Source organism: Chanos chanos, chromosome 9, assembly GCF_902362185.1.
Source record: "Chanos chanos chromosome 9, fChaCha1.1, whole genome shotgun sequence".
In the NCBI taxonomy this organism is placed as follows: domain Eukaryota; kingdom Metazoa; phylum Chordata; class Actinopteri; order Gonorynchiformes; family Chanidae; genus Chanos; species Chanos chanos.
In genome coordinates this window covers 818,317-835,696 of record NC_044503.1, presented here as the reverse complement: position 1 = coordinate 835,696, position 17,380 = coordinate 818,317, and the positions used below count along the sequence as shown (strand labels likewise).

General features: G+C 43.4%; 2 protein-coding genes across 2 annotated transcripts in view; one reads left to right on the top strand and one right to left on the bottom strand.

Moving 5' to 3' along the window:
• Nucleotides 1-4,137: 4,137 nt before the first annotated feature.
• On the bottom strand, nt 4,138-5,946 carry ccl25b (chemokine (C-C motif) ligand 25b). Its single transcript, XM_030784536.1, has 4 exons — nt 5,876-5,946; nt 5,621-5,710; nt 5,139-5,256; nt 4,138-4,951 (listed from the first exon to the last, which is right to left on the bottom strand). The coding sequence occupies exons 2-4, from the start codon at nt 5,682-5,684 to the stop codon at nt 4,840-4,842; spliced, it is 294 nt and encodes a 97-aa protein (XP_030640396.1). The 5' UTR covers nt 5,685-5,710; nt 5,876-5,946; the 3' UTR covers nt 4,138-4,839.
• A 10,235-nt stretch (nt 5,947-16,181) lies between these two features.
• The window catches only part of ctns (cystinosin, lysosomal cystine transporter), a 6,304-nt gene continuing 5,105 nt past the window's right edge, over nt 16,182-17,380 (top strand). The window contains exons 1-4 of the mRNA XM_030784761.1: nt 16,182-16,443; nt 16,557-16,635; nt 16,746-16,830; nt 17,010-17,113. Of these exons, the coding sequence (XP_030640621.1) occupies nt 16,380-16,443; nt 16,557-16,635; nt 16,746-16,830; nt 17,010-17,113 (332 nt within the window). The 5' untranslated portion in view covers nt 16,182-16,379. The remainder of the gene's footprint in view (nt 16,444-16,556; nt 16,636-16,745; nt 16,831-17,009; nt 17,114-17,380) is intronic.

Below are 17,380 nucleotides of genomic sequence, written 5' to 3'. Positions count from 1 at the left end.
CTGGCAGGTACAGCATGTTGCTGTTTCAGAACACAGGTAAGTCGTAAGAATGATGTCAAGAAATCAGTAAAGGTGTCACAGTTTGATAGAGGTGCTAGTGAACTTGTGAGAATGTTTTAGACTGAAACTGCGATTGCATCAAGCCTCTTCAGAGAACCACAGTCAAACATGGCATCCAGCCCAAAGCAATGTCCCCCTGAGACAACCCACAGAGCAGGGGTTTTCAACCTTTTTCGACATGCGACCCTCCCACTTTGTTTAGGTTTGAACTCCTCTACCCCTCCTTTTTCACTGTATGTGCTGGTTTGTGCCTGAATATCACCTAATCTTGCGCCCCCCTTGACAGGTGCTCAAGCGCCCCCCCCCCAGGGCGGCAGGCCCCACAGGTTGAAAAGCCCTGACACAGAGCATCCAACTCAAAGCAATCTCCACCATCACAGCGACTGAAGAGGCATCATTTTTGCCTGAGGCCATGGCAGTGGTGTGTGTGTGCTCCTAACTGTGACGGCCACTGATTCATGTGTGCCGACACTTCTGTCAATGGCATCAGTCATGCAGATAGACGTCTAACCTATGGGCCGGCAGTCAGTCTCTGCTCTGTAAGAATGTGCGTAGTGTGTGGGGTATTTCACACACACACACACACACACAGACACAGACACAGACACAGAGACATGCAGACACAGACACGCAGACACACACACACTCGCACACACGCGCACACATGCACATACACACACACGCAGACACACACACACACACACCTGTGTACCTGTGCTGATTTATTAATGAATGTGTGTGGGCTGCCCGCGACAAGGGTGGAGATGCTGTTTTATCAGTGAGATGAGTGACCGTCAGATCAGCCGGGGAGCAGACAGACTGTCGTTACGAACGGCTGGATGTGGGAAGTGGAAATGGTGAGAATAAAAAGTCCTTGAATCGCAGTGAATCGCAGTGAATCGCAGCGAATCGCAGTGGATCGCAGGGTGTGTTCAGTGGTTGTGGTGCTTTAGTGAACCATGAAGGATGATGTCGTAAACTGTCACTTCCTGTGTGAAAAGCCCTGCCAACAAGCTTTCTGCAGTGTGATTTTTCCTCTGCCTGCAGATAAACAAAGAGATCTTTAACTATGTTGTTCTGAGAAACTGATCTGATTGATGCCAAAGAGTTGAACCTCGGGGGCGAGTGGGGGGGCGGCCCGCGTGGGGCGGTCCGTGCTGAAGCTTGTTATCTGTCCGATAAGACAGGAGGACGTCAAATATTTGCTGAACCCTCGTTTGAAGGAATAAGGACATCCTCTTCTTGAATTTTTGGACTTGCGCAAGAAGGAAAAAGTGATAAATGAGCTGGAGACAGTAATGACAGTGTGGTTTCTCATGAGGCTCTGAGAGAGAGAGTGTATGTCTGAGGTGCTTTACAGTGAGAGTCAGTTTCATCAGAGGCACAGACTGAGAAAAGGACAAAGGGACAAAAAGCTTGAGCTACTGAATGTTAAAATATTTCATTTTACAACAGTAGAAATAAAAGGGCAGCGACTGATGAGATACATATTTATTTAATACATTTATATATTTAATAAGTTCTCCCTATCACTCACAGTCAAGTACATTTACTTCACTATAACACACATTTCACAGTGATATAACACACACTCAGTATAATTCACTATAACACACATTTCACAGTGATATAACACACACTCAGTATAATTCACTATAACACACATTTCACAGTGATATAACACACACTCAGTATAATTCACTATAACACACATTTCACAGTGATATAACACACACTCAGTATAATTCACTATAACACACATTTCACAGTGATATAACACACACTCAGTATAATTCACTATAACACATATTCCACAGTGATATAACACACACTCAGTATAATTCACTATAACACACATTTCACAGTGATATAACACACACTCAGTATAATTCACTATGACACACATTTCACAGTCATATAACACACACTCAGTATAATTCACTATAACACACATTTCACAGTCATATAACACTACAGTGTGATCACATTTGTGTAAATATAATTATTTGGTTTGGGTGTGTTCAATAATTTGAGAATATCTGCATTTTCTTTTTTCTTTTGAAAATACTGTCTTGACGTCCTTATATGAGCGATCTTATTTGATATAAAAATAATTTGCAGTACTAGTTTTCAGTGCGAGACGGTTGCAGTCAAGAGCGCGTGCGTAACGGTTTTCTCCTCATAACTGAGGAGAATTCAACAAACTACGCTACGTCTCCCTGTCCGATCTTTCTTACCTGTTTTTCAGGTTAGTAGTGTGTTAAGACCCCACCGAAATTGCAGTATCTTATTGATAATACTGAGAATGAATTTTAGCTCAGGTATAAGAGTAAACTGAGCGGTGAAACTGTCTTGTTTTTACGAAAGTGCGGCCCGCTGAGAATAAGTGACACTGACGCACATTTCCTCTGTTAGCGAACATATTAATCGGAATGGGGTTTTTTTTTTGGTTATTTTGGTTTTGATATTTTGGTTTAATTTACCTGTTAAGTGGCTCCATAAATTATTTGTCATGTTTAATATTTTTGATAGGCTATTTTTGAATGCTGTGTTGAAACTGTTTGTACAACTTTAGAAAGATGTTAGGTACCAGTACTGTAATGGGCAAGTCCGAAAATGACACGTGACAGTGTCTGTATGTCAGTGTATTTATAATACAGTAGTAGTTAAAACTTGGGCTGTTTGAATAGACGATTACCGAGACAATGACTCAAAGACAAAATGTGTTTACCTTAGGTTTAGCATTCTCATTTTGTACATGTTTTTTGAGCCTGAAAATATGTCTGGAGAGACAATAAATATGGAGTAGAGGTCAATTTGAATTAAATTTTAAAAAAAAGGACAATGCAAACAGCACATGGAGAATGACACCTGAATAAAAAAATATAACTGAGGAGAATTCAACAAACTACACTTATGTCTCCCTGTCCAGTCCTTCTCACCTGTTTTTCAGGATAAATATATAACTGCTTAGGGGTGCTACAGTCCAGTCCCCGTAACACACACATTTCACAGTGACATAATACACATTCAGTACAATTCACTATAACACACACTCAGCACAATTCACTATAACACACATTTCACTGTGATATACCACACACTCAGTATAATTCACTATAACACACATTCAGTGTAATTCACTGTAATAACGTGTTTCTCTGACTGTCTTTCTCTCTCTCTGTGTTTAAGTTTTGGCTCAGTGGTATATGACCATATGTTCCGTTTGTAGTTGATTAATGACAGGGAGATTGCCAGAATAATTCAGAATCATTTTTTATCTGAGTTTGTTTCTCTGGAATTCGGATCCAGAGGCTGATAGTGTGTGTGTGTGTGTGTGTGTGTGTGTGTGAGTTCAGATCCAGAGGCTGACAGTAATCGGTAATGGTATCCTCTGATTTTGGCATGGCTCAAAGGAAAAACAGCGCTGACATATTCACCCTCTGTGACCCGGATATTTCTCTACTCGTTTTACAGTTAGATTCACTTTGTTTCTGGTACTTACACTCCTTAGGTTCTAAAACCAATACAGTAATGCAGAGGCCATAGCTGGCTCAATAAAATGTTTTTGAAAAAATGCCAGAACCTTTCCGCTAACGCTAAAATGACAGTGTTTCCTCATGTCAGCATCGGCAGAGACATGTTCCAAGACCCTGTGGGAAATGGAACTGGCCCAAATTTAATGACTGTAATGAGGGATTTGACAAGAACTACAATTTACGTAATATATTCATCTGGCACATGGCACAGAGCTGCAGGCTTTTTCTTCCCTGTCGTTCAAAGTGTGTGGAGAGGAGACCCATTAAACCCATTACCTATGACTTCTCACGGCTCATCCTCAGTTTTGACATGATAACACTTCATAAATGACCATGTTAAAATCATGATGAATAAAAACCATTAATAAAAAACAGTGAGGAACCACAGCCTGACCAAAGCCTATCAGTGTCAGGTTGTCCCACTGTAAGTGTTTAGAACGCGGATGCTCTGTAGGGAGAGACTGCTGGGTGTCAGAGGTCTGAGCACAGAACAAAAACAGTATCACTGCGATATTCATTAAAAAAAACTTTATTGTGTAAAAATGAGTAATACAGTGACGATATTCATTTGTTTTTAATCATTCACTCACTGTTTTTCTTTCTCACTCTCTCGCTGTCTCTCTCTGTCACACACGCACACACACATACGCACACACACGCACAAGTGTTACATAGATATATATAATCTTGAAGACATAAACATTCTAGAGTATATTTGAGAACATTATATGTTATTATTGGGAAAAGAAAACGCATTGATGAATATGACAGAGAAGACATGTATATGACAGAGAAGACATGTATATGACAGAGAAGACATGTATATGACAGAGAAGACATGCCTCATTAAAGCTGTGAGGTAAATGACAGGCTCATGCAGCTCTCACATATTTGGTATTTGTACATTCTCTTCGCCACACAATGCGCTGGGTGACATTTTGTTTCATTTCGTGCTTTTGCTCCAATTAAAACTTAAAACAGATTATCATGTGTACAATTCACAAAACAAAAGCTCCTTCTGTCTTTACGCTGTTTTACCCGTTCAGTAACATCTCTAGTGATGAATAGCACACCAGGTTTTAGGTCTGTAGCGTGTGGAAGTGATCAAGGCTTGGATGGACAGTGTGCTTAAAGCGTCCGCGACCCAATCTCGCTCAGATTTCTCGCAGTGATGGTCAAACGCACGGCCAAGTCTCAGGCTTGTGAGAAAAAAAAAGGCTCTTTTGCGATGAGCGCCCGTCTAGACCTTTGCTTGGCGTCGATCGATGTCCGTCGTCAGCTTCTTCACCCAGTCTCTTTTGGGATCCGCACACACCGACTTCACTTTGTTGTCCCTCAGTCTCAGGGAGAATCTGTGTGTCGAACACATCAGCACAAAAGAGGAGTCAGCACCTCCAAGTCTATTTCACCATGTTTGAAAATACAGTACAGAACCTCAATCAGATAATGTTAGGGAGTCAAATAATTGTCTATTTATTTAAACATTTGATTAATGTATATGTTTATTCTGCAGTTTGTTCAAGACAGTTTCATACTCACACAACAGCTGGGATGTTGCATCCACCATCCGTTTCCTGACGCCTGTAGCTGTCAATTCTCCGCTTAAGATTTTTCTTCAGTCCGGCAATGTACTTTAAACAGCAGTTCTCATAAGAACCTGTGATGGATTAGAAAAACAGGTGAAAATGACTTCATGCAAAAAGAGCCACCAAAAGGTGCAGGGCAGCACTCACAGATCTGTCTGTGCATCGCAGCAACGGGCATGGACTGGCATTCACTCAGCTCACAACCACGCGACTACGTCACGAACTTCACTTTTTAGATGGAAATGACCAGCCATGTGTAAACAAGCATGTAAATGCATTTTTTTAGATCATCACCCCCTTCACTGTTCAGTGACAGGGCAGGATCACAGCTCAGTTTTTTACACCCAGAACCAGAATTGACCATGAAGACTACACTGGTTTACAGTCACAGTGCACTGACGGATAGCAGTTTGTCCTTTTAGGGAGAACTCTTACCTTGAGCCAGAGTAGGGTACATGCAGGCAAGGAGAAGGATCAAGATGAGAGCCTGGAACTTCATGGCCGAGGGCTTTGAGATGGTCTGTCCTGTTTTAAGAAAAAACAAACACACAGACTGAGCTAATCAGGCCTTATAACCACCTCTTTAAATCTGATCTTTGCCTATTTCTGTCCAAACACTCATTCCCACGGCATCCTCTTAAGAACTCACATAACTCTCAGCTGCGAACAATCAACATCTCTTTAACTTACGAAAGTGTTCCAGTAAAGTCTTGCGGTGAAGTCTCGTGGGTGAATGTCTTTCTAAGATCTGTGTGAGGTTTTCTGGCAGCGCTCTCCTCTCTCTGGAGGTTCGGCTGTTTTATAGCTCACATTTAATGGGCAGTCTGCACTATGGCCACGCCCACTCTGGCACCACCTGTCAGATCTGTGAGGGGGTGAGCAGAGGGTGGACAGAGTGACACCTGACTTCTGTCGGGAGGAAATTTGACAGAGCACGTGGCCTTTCTTACAGACTGAGGGAGGAAAACGGTTTGTGAGGGGGTTTCAAGGCAGAGAAGAGATGGAGAGAGAGAGAGAGAAATCTGAATTTCCCCTCAGACCAAACATGGATGAAAGCTTCAGTAAAGGTGTTTAGATAATGATTTGGGAATGATTTGCTAGGAAAGAGAGAGAAGGACTTAGAGTTTTTTTTAATTGTCTAGGTGGGACGACTAAAGTGAAGGAGCCACTATCCTTTCCCGATCTAAACTTGTCATTATTGCTCAACTCCACATTCTTGGCAAATTCTCTAATGTGCTTTTTTTCTCTATGTGATTAACTGTTTCGTATTTTCAGTCTGCCAATAAAAACAAAGAATAAGTCCCATATCACTGCCAAACATTGAGCAACTGTACTTGCAGCCCCCCTGGCTCAAGCCTGTAGGCTCCAGGCCCAAACATGTTGCGTTTTTCTCCCTCGGAATACCTCAACAGCAAATTATTCTGAGTTTATAAATCACCTTTAGAAGTCTTCCTCCTCTAGAAGCTTATCAGCATTGAAGATCCTTGTTGCATGAAAGTTACTGACAGAAAACTGAGGTGAAATATAGTTCCTGGAGGATTAATGCACACTACACTGTGAACATACCACTGTGAGGATTTGCCGTTGGATAGAAAAACAAGGTCAGTACGCTTTTAAAGGTCACAGTACAGGTAGGCACAGGTATCATCGAACTGAAGAACCTGACTCTTCTGAAGATAAAGCAGGTAGTTTTCCCACAACCTTCAGAAAAGTCTGGATATTTGGTATGACATTCACTGATTCCTCTGGACTATGATCAAATGAGTCAGGCATCAGGTGAGTCACCCACCCCACAAGGCAGGTGCCTCTCCGCTCCCATCAAGGCCACACTAATTAGTCAAATATTTGGACTGATCTTCAGCACTAATGAGTCAAAGAGGTGGAGTGATCTTTAGCGCTAATGAGTCAAAGAGTTGGACTGATCTTTAGCGCTAATGAGTCAAAGAGTTGGACTGATCTTTAGCGCTAATGAGTCAGAGAGGTGGACTAATCTTTAGCGCGAATGAGTCAAAGAGGTGGACTGATCTTTAGCGCTAATGAGTCAAAGAGGTGGACTGATCTTTAGCGCTACTGAGTCAAAGAATTGGACTGATCTTTAGTATGCCTGATTCTACCAGTCTGTCACTTGCCAAATTATAAGTGAACTGGGTTAATTGCTCCTAAGTGATTGTTTATGAGTGAAAAGTTTGAGATCTGAATTGACTGAACACACTTTCCAGAGGGATGAGTGGTGAGAAGACCCAAAGTCCCAATGCACCATCTGCTCTAAGGAGCGTGATCATTTAGTACAGGCGTTTCTCTTGTTCTGTGAAATGACTCCTCCTTTAATCGTTCCACCTTACCAGCCACCTGGTTCCCTCTGTGTCCAGGACTGGAAGGGTATCCCTAGGTGTCAAGAATCAGGGAAAGTACCGCCAGCACCTTCGATCTAAAACTAGGACTGTTAAATATTAGATCTCTTACTCCTAAAGCGCTCATTGTCAATGAAATTATTACTGATCAGGAGTTTAATGTACTGTGTTTAACAGAAACGTGGATCAAACCAAATGAGTATGTCGCATTAAATGAAGCTAGTCCTCCCGGATACAGTTATATACACCAGCCTCGTGTAACTAGCAGAGGAGGAGGCGTTGCAGTTATTTATAATGATAACCTAGGCATCATACAAAAACCTCTACATAAATTCAATGCGTTTGAAGTTCTTTATACAAACATAACATATGTAGCCACAAAACATACCCAGTCTATCACACTAATTATTATCTATAGACCGCCTGGGCCGTACTCTGAATTCCTCTGTGAATTTGCAGATTTTATCTCAAACCTTGTTATTTCTTTAGACAAAGCTCTAATTGTCGGAGACTTTAACATTCATTTTGATAACCCACAGGACCCTCTGAGAACAGCGTTCGTGTCCATTCTAGATTCAGTAGGGATTAATCAGACGGTCATAGGGCCCACTCATAATGGTGGCCACACCCTCGATCTTATACTAACACTCGGATTAAATGTAGGAAGTATAGTCACATTTCCACAATCTGAAGCTATCTCAGATCATTATCTTATCTCATTCAAAATATTTCTTAGTAATAATATATGCAGCTCGCCACGCTATCATAATAAACGTACGTTTACGCCAGCTACTACGCAGAACTTTATCAATAATCTCCCAGAGTTATCAACTTTGACTGGAACAATGTCACACCCCACAGAACTTGATCAGGCAACTGAATCTTTAGAGTTAACATTCCGCAACACCTTAGATAATGTGGCCCCACTTAAAAGGAAAATAATCAGAGAGAAAAGACTAGCTCCCTGGTATAATGAGCACACACGCGCCTTAAAACTTACCACTCGAAAATTAGAACGTAAATGGCGCCAAACTAAATTGGTAGTATTCCAGTTAGCATGGAAGGAGAGCCTCCTGAGCTATAGAAAAGCTCTTAGTGCCGCTAGATCAATGTATCTCTCCACCCTAATAGAAGACAACAAAAATAATCCTAGATTTTTATTTAATATCGTATCAAAACTAACTGGGAATAAAAGCACCTCAGAAACAGGCACACCATCAATGTTCAGTGGCGACGCATTTATGAATTTTTTCAATAGCAAAATTGAAAATATCAGGCAAACAATCCAGGCTATAAATTTTAAACCAGATAATTTGATCACTAACACTGTAGATAACAATATAACTAGGCCTATATCAGATCAGCGATTAGAATGTTTTACTCCCCTTCAGGCGACCGAATTGACTTCACTAATTTCTTCATCAAAATCACCAACTTGTGTACTAGATCCCTTACCTACACGTTTCCTTAAGCAGATACTGCCAGTAGTCATCGAACCGCTTTTAAAAATAATCAATTCCTCCCTTAGTACTGGCTATGTACCAAAATCTTTTAAACTAGCAGTTATCAAACCCCTAATTAAAAAACCTGACCTTGACCCCTGTTCATTGTCCAACTACAGGCCAATATCTAACCTCCCCTTTATTTCCAAGATCCTAGAAAGGGCTGTAGCACAGCAGTTATGCTCATACTTACATAAGAATAACATCCATGAACTGTATCAGTCAGGATTTAGGCCTCATCACAGCACAGAGACAGCACTGGTTAAAGTTGCAAATGACCTCTTACTGGCCTCTGATCAGGGTTGTGTCTCCTTGCTTGTGCTACTTGACCTCAGTGCAGCCTTTGACACCATTGATCATACCATTCTCCTTGATAGACTAGAAAATGTTGTTGGAGTTAAGGGAACGGCCCTCTTATGGCTTAGGTCCTACTTAACTGATCGTTATCAGTTTGTTGATGTAAATGGTGAGTCCTCTGCACATACTGAGGTAAAGTTCGGAGTCCCGCAAGGTTCTGTTTTAGGCCCACTGCTTTTCTCTTTATATATGCTACCTCTAGGTAATGTTATTCGTAAACACGGTATTAGCTTCCACTGCTATGCTGATGACACACAGTTGTACGTCTCAGCGAAGCCAGACGAGAGACACCAACTTAACAAAATTGAGGAATGTCTAAAGGATATTAGGCACTGGATGCTTACGAATTTCCTCTCACTCAACACTGAAAAAACAGAAGTACTTGTACTAGGATCACATGCAGCTAGGAGTAAGCTTTCCGACCACATAGTTACTCTGGATGGCCTTTCTCTTTCATCAGGTGTGGCAGTAAAAGATCTTGGTGTAATTATTGACTCCAGTCTTTCATTTGAAGCTCATGTAGATAATATTACCAGGATAGCCTTCTTTCATCTTAGAAATATTAACAAGATAAGAAATGCATTGTCATTTCAAGATGCTGAAAAATTGGTTCATGCTTTCATTACCTCTAGATTAGACTACTGTAATGCCTTACTGTCTGGATGCTCTATTAGGTATATAAATAAGCTACAGTTAGTTCAGAATGCAGCGGCCAGAGTTCTTACTAGAACCAAAAAATATGATCACATCACCCCTATCTTATCCACACTGCACTGGCTCCCAGTCAAATCTCGTATTGATTATAAAATCTTACTATTAACATATAGAGCATTAAATGGTCTTGCGCCACAGTACCTGCCCGAACTCCTGGTCTTTTATGATCCACCACGCCTACTTAGATCAAAAGGTGCAGGCTATTTGTTGGTACCTCGAGTTATGATGGCTACAGCAGGGGGCAGAGCCTTCTCTTACAGAGCCCCACAGTTATGGAATAGCCTCCCAATTAATGTTCGAGACTCAGACACAGTCTCTATGTTTAAGTCAAGGCTGAAAACTTATCTGTTTAGCCAAGCCTTTTGCTAATAGCTCTTTACTAGGCAAAGGAGCAGATCTGGAGGGTCCTCGGGCATAGATTGTTTGGTGAACTGGGATGTTTGGATGCTGTCGCCCCCCCACTTTATCATGTTCACTCAGGTTTGTTGACTGTGGAGTGGGTGGCCGCCTTGTGTCCCAGAGTGCCATCATGTCCGTATTACCTTCTAGCTCTCCCTTTTAGCTATGCTGTACTAGTTAGTCTTGCTGGAGTCCCTGCCTGCACTCGGCACACGATGTATATTTACCTTAACCATTATGTGGAAATGAACATCTAACAATGTGCCTCTCTCTCTCGCGCTCTCTCTCTCTCTCTCTGTCGAGCCACACATGCTACTCCTGAGACACCAGTGATCCTGACTCCTCCCGCCCTCTGGACTGATCCATCCTGGTGTTATCATCTTCCATCCCTCGTCAGCCTCCTGTCTACATCACCATCCCCTTTGTTCATGCCCCAATTTACTTTCAGCTGTAACTGCCCACGTGGTCGGCACCTATTGCACACCTGTCTGACTAAGGAGGGGTCTCCTCTCTCTGTGGTCCTCCTCAAGATTTCTCCCATTTTCCCATTTCCCTCTTGGGTTTTTGGGGAGTTTTTTCTTGCCTGCCATGAGGATTAAGTCAGGGGGTGCCGTCATATTTTGATTTGACTGTTGTGGCCTGTAAAGCCCTTTGAGACTGTAAACAGTGATATTGGGCTCTAAATAAACTTGAACTTGAACTTGAAAGTATTTCAGTTTGAATTTTTACACCCTTTTTTTGAACCTGTAAGTTAACATTGGCCAGTTTTTGGCAGTGGTTTAAATTCATGGCTTTTTTTACTTAATTAGTCACTGGCTAGAGCCACCCACATCGACTAAATAAACGTCTTTCACAAGAACACTCGCATGACTGCGTCACGAACTTCACTTTTTAGATGAAAATTACCGGCAGCGTGTAAACATCACCCCCTTAACTCTTCAGTGACACGGCAGGATCACTGCTCAGTTTTTTACACCCAGAACCAGAACTGACCATGAAGATTACACTGGTTTACAGTCACAGTGCACTGACTGATTGCGGTTCATCCCTTAATCCCACACACATTAACTAAATCAACTGCTCCCACAAGAACACTAGCCTTCACTTTATTGTTTCTGCGTCTACTGCAATGTGATTCTTTCGTTTCTGGGAAAAGAAACATTTTAAGGGAGGTGGTGAGAGTTTGGTGACACTGGATTGGTAGAGCAAGACTTTGAATTTGCTGGAACAGGACCAAATGTGTGTTGTGGAACATTTTGGATCTCCTTATTAGTTTATTGGAGCAATGCCCAAGAACACTGATCTACACGTACACACAGACCTGCATACATTCAGCTTTTTTTTTTATATATACACACACACTTTTTAAGGAGGAGGAAAACAGAGATAGAGGAGAGAGGGTAGTGAAGAGAAGAACAAAGCGAAGCCTGAAGTTGGAGGGTTAATTTAAGGTCTGGCTGAATCAGAGTTAATGTTGTGTTGGATTAGCCTTCACTAACCCTGCTCTCTCTCTCTCACACACAGCTGGGTTCCCACTCATTCTTAAACTCACACGGCCCCAGTTTGTTTAACTGGGCTCATCTCCCGTTTCTGTGTCGCTGGACTGTCGCCCTGCTGTATCTTTGTTGTTGTTTTGATACATCACATAAAACGCTATTTGGACAGCTCATGAGACGTGTTCGCTGGTCCGTCTGCTACTCCTCCTCGCGGCCCACGGCTAGCGAGACGATAATGTTCCTCAGCTATGGACCATGTCTCTGGTGTCTGTCAGAGGCACAGGCCTGGGAACAGGTGAGAAGGTGTGTGAACAATGGTGGGAATCAACTCTGGACCAAGAATATGGCTGCGGACAGACAGTAGACCCTAGACAACAGCAGATCTGTGGGGTTTTATGCACATGTTAATCAGAGGTGTGACGTGGCCCCCAGCTCTCTCTCCACATCCTCCCCTCATCCCCTCCTTAAAGTCCTGACCTACCTCTTCAGAGGGACCATCTGAGGAGTGAGTGAAACAGACCTGACTGTGGGCTCCCAGAAACACTAAACCTCCATCCCAGTTTTTCAGTGGAGACATGAGATATGCCAGTGTTTACTGGGTGGGGGAATATCTTACTTTGGACGGGATTAGCAGAATGTAGATGAACTTGGAGATGTATTCTGAGGTGAGTTCTTGTTTTCAAGGAGCTTCTTTTGCTCTGTCTTGCTCCATTTAAAACAAACACACAGACACTTCACGGTGACTCCAGTAACAGACTGACGTGTCATCTATTTGTGACAGCATCAGCTTTTCAGCAGGCGACTGCTTGAGCTGTCCTTTATCAGTGTGTCGTTCTGTCCCCTCATTCACCTGATCCAGTTTCAAATGCTCTTGGCTATGTTCACCAGCACTGCACGCCCCATACCCGATTCACATTTATCAACCCTGGTCTAGGGTGTCAGACCACCAGCAAACAAGGTAAAGGCTTGAATCTGTAATCCAGTCACTGCCCTAAATGGGGTCATCTCAGGCATTCTCGTTACCAGGACTGATCAATGCTGAACCCACAAAGAATCTGAGACTCACTGACAAACAAGATCCTTGTGATTCACACGAGCCGTAAATGTTCATCAGAATGAGTGGTTATGAAACTTCAGTATGCCAAAGATCACAGCAAGAGCTTTCACATCTGGTCGTGAATAACCTTGCACAAGATGTGAGATGGTCCTTGGAAGTCTGGCTCACTCGAAAAACATCTGATGACTCCAGGAGGTCCTCTGGCCTCAAAAATCTTCTCATGACTCTCTTTCCAAGTCCAACTCGCAACTTTTCACAACAGTTGATACAGACCCAGTTATAATTATTTAACAAACCCAAACAAACTTTCAGAGTTCAGTTCAGAGTGCCTTTTGACCTTTTCTCCTTTCACTTCACTTGATGTAGTCTTTATCTACCAAATGTAGTCTTTATCCACCAAATGAAGTCTTTATCTACCAAATGAAGTCTTTATCTATTTGATGTAGTCTTCATCCACTGGATGTTGTCTTTAACCAAGCATCCTGTACTCTGTTTCTCTGCCTTACTGACCCCAGGCCTGCCTACTGAAGCCTCTCCAGCACCTGGTGAAGTCTCCTGGGTTTTCACTCAGTGTGTCTCCAGTGCTGAGAGGTCAAGATAAGACTGCCCCCCCCACCCCCCCCCACTCTCCGTTTATGTGACTGTATGTGTGAACATTCACTGTGTGTTTGCTGTGTGGTGCTTTTTTAACTGCTCATCCACCTTTATCTGTTAATACACGGCATTCAGGTCAAATCTGCTGGACTGGTTCCAGAAAACAAGTTCTCTGTTCTGTAAGCAACTTCTATTTATAGTGAATTTCTGTTCACTGCAAAGTCTGGTGGTAGCATCTGGTTTAAGAGAGGCTCCATTTACATAGATGACAGATGTGATCATTTCTTCTTCAGTCAGGCAGTGAAATGAGGATCTACATGAGTGGTTGAGAAGACCACGGTCAGAACACTCAATTCATCTTCAAACGATGCTTCGTGTCTGCCACTCTGCATCTGATTTCCAGCAGATGAAGGATTTTCTTCAGTCAACAGGCTAAGACTTGACCCGTCTTCTAGTAAAAGATGCTTTCTGCTGTTTGCTGCGTTTCACACACACACAAACACACACACACACACACACACACACTGCAAAACAAATTCAGTTTTCATTGTGGTGTAACCCCCATGTCAGCGATTCAAAGGCAACATTTTCCTCATTAACTTGCTTATTCAACTTCAGATCGGTTCAATATTCTGAATACTGGCCTAAGTCCGCGCACTATAAATGCTCTCTGCATTCCAAAATCTTTTGAAACTGGAAAATGCTGAAAATCAGATTTTCTCTCTTTTGATCTCTTTTCTTAACGTTTCTCATTTGTGCCATTAGAATTTCTAAACAGAACCGACAGAGGTCTGCTTGCCATTTGCTCTGTTCAGTCTGCCTTCCATCTGTCAGAACATTCATACAGTATCGTTACAACGGTCTGACCACGTCGGCCCGAAATTCACATCACCCCCCCCCCAGCTTTCCTATAGCGGTGTCTTTCTTGCCTTACTCCTCGCAAAATCATCCTCTAGATCATCAAGACCTAGCTGTCTGACAAGGTCTGACTGACTCTACTGACGTCAGTGACAATGAGCTGAGAACATTAAATGTTGACCAGTAAACAGTGTGCTAGTGTGCAACAACACCACTATGTGCGTTTAGCACACTTGTTCATCTGGGCTAATAGGCTCTCAATGAGGCTGTCGTTTTAGGCATGCACTGTCTGTACCGAGGGGCCTGGCTGTTGCGTTTGATGTATGCACCCAGGCACCCGGCGTGGTTAGCTCATACTATATGCACCCAGGCGCCTGGCGGCCGGGGTGGTTAGCTCATACTATATGCACCCAGGCGCCCGGGGGCCGGGGTGGTTAGCTCATACTATATGCACCCAGGCGCCCGGAGTGGCTAGCTCATACTACATGCACCCAGGCGCCCGGAGTGGTTAGCTCATACTATATGCACCCAGGCGCCCGGGGGCCGGGGTGGTTAGCTCATACTATATGCACCCAGGCGCCCGGCGGCCGGAGTGGTTAGCTCATACTATATGCACCCAGGCGCCCGGCGGCCGGAGTGGTTAGCTCATACTATATGCACCCAGGCGCCCGGGGGCCATGTGGTTAGCTCATACTATATGCACCCAGGCGCCCGGGGGCTGGAGTGGTTAGCTCATACTATATGCACCCAGGAGCCCGGCGGCCGGAGTGGCTAGCTCATACTATATGCACCCAGGCGCCCGGAGTGGTTAGCTCATACTATATGCACCCAGCGGCCGGAGTGGTTAGCTCATACTATATGCACCCAGGGGCCCGGGGGCCGGAGTGGTTAGCTCATACTATATGCACCCAGGGGCCCAGTGGTTGCGCTGTGGTCACTGAGGGCACTGACATTCAACTTTCTTCGGAAGTCTAGAGCCATGCAACATGTGCGGCCTGAGGCTTAGGGGCCCTCTGGCAGTCCGAGGTCCCGGGGCAGCAGCCTCACTGGCCCGGTCCATAATCCAGCCGTGGGCCTCGTGAACATAGTTTTGAACTGAATTCACTACGGAACATTGGCACATTAGCAGCATTCCCATTACCTAGCGCATGTCATCTGTTCATTGCGTAAATGACAACTAATGAAGACAGAGCCCCATAAGTTGGTCACCTTGACAAATAAGGCATAAGCATGTAAGACCGTTTAACTACAGTGCCGCAAATCGGGCAGCTACCAAAAAAAAAAAGAAAGAAAAAAAGACGCAAATGCCTGAACACGACGCTGCACACGTTTAGAGAGTTTAAATAATTTTCATTGTGTTTTCCTCCCTTTATATTATGGGTAAGGAAAGGAGGAAATAAATAAATAAAAGACCAAATAAAAATGAATAAATGCATAAAAATGTAGCCATAAATACCAAAATTCTGACTTATGTTACTATTTATTTATTTTACACTAACTAATGTTCTTTTGTTTATACTCGGCGCGTTGAGCGCTCCACGCTGCTGACTCTGAGCAAAGCATATGGAAATCGCGTCACTGCGCTGTCAGCGGCTGCATGTCACATGATGATGCAACCGAAATCCGGAAGAGATTGAAAATACTGAGTGTCGGTAGGCTGCCTTCAGCTCTGTCGATACGCACAGATTCTTTTCTCTTTTTTTTGGTTAGCTAATTTAACCGAACGACAGCTTGTATTGTCTGAAATCTTAAACCATTGACGTCTTTGGTAGTGTTAATCAGTTCTCTGGTTAGCCGGTATATCTATACTGTTTATTTTGTCTCTGTCCGTTGTTCATCCTGCCCTTCGGACACTTTGCCTTGAAGATGACTCCGACTCGCGCCCTGCCGCTCATCGCGTTGGCAGTGTGTGCGATCGTGCCTGGTTGTGGTCAGTAATTTGGGATTCTTGCCAATGTCAAAAAGTTGCTGATATCCTAAAGCCTAACGTCAGACACCAGCAACCTGACTCAGTAACAGTTAGCATGCTGTTTGACTTTCCAGATGCCTTGGTGACCCTGTTTGCTCCAGCTACTGTAGATCTACAAGAGCAAAGCTCAGCAAATGTCACTATTAAGTTAAGGTACTTGATGCTCTCACAGTGGTATGGACGGAGTTCCAGTGATTTTTTACTGTACATCACATCTCATGTAACGTATCCCGTGCAGACGACAGTTTTTCCTCTCTTTGCAGCGCTCCTCTGAACGTCACTGTAGCGGTTTATTTCAACATCACTTATGTTTCAAAAAACAGCACAGTTATCGTTCTCCCACCTGAGGTAAGACCACAATACATGCAATAGTTACGAAGCGGCCGGGTTTTAGAGGCCATGTTATCGTGCAGTGTTACGCATATCACATGATGATACAGATAAAGTCACACACAAACAGAAATTGGCGTTACCTGACATGGGAACTGCTTTTAGGAAGCCCCTTAAAATCCGTCTTTCATCGACAGGTTTATTTCCCTGCCGGAAGCACTTCGGCTTCTTTTGAAGTAAACGCAAAGAGTGTTGGACAGGTGACAGCTTACCTGTCAAGCAACACCACTGATGTATCAAGGTGCGTATCAGTCCGTAGCCCTCCGCCCTCTGAGTCAGCGTGTCAGAACGGTATATAATGTTTAAGGATTAACAAATATTCTTTTCCCAGCCATGATTGCTGATGCAAATTGAAGTTTACATGATCAGTTTTGTTAATGTAGCACACACGATACTCATACAGTGTGCAGACTAACATTTTGTACAGACAGACAAGCCCCTATCTCCTGCTGGAAGACCCAGACTGATTAACACTCAACCCTAGTGGTTCTCAGCTCCTGAGGGCCCA

Bases quoted from the DNA above. Each gene is read 5' to 3' on its own strand.
- ccl25b (XM_030784536.1), bottom strand. From the start codon at position 5,684: ATGAAGTTCCAGGCTCTCATCTTGATCCTTCTCCTTGCCTGCATGTAC. The intron at 5,257-5,620 runs GTAAGAGTTCTC...AATCCATCACAG, and splicing joins GTACCCTACTCTGGCTCAAG to GTTCTTATGAGAACTGCTGT. The intron at 4,952-5,138 runs GTGAGTATGAAA...TTCGACACACAG, and splicing joins TGCAACATCCCAGCTGTTGT to ATTCTCCCTGAGACTGAGGG.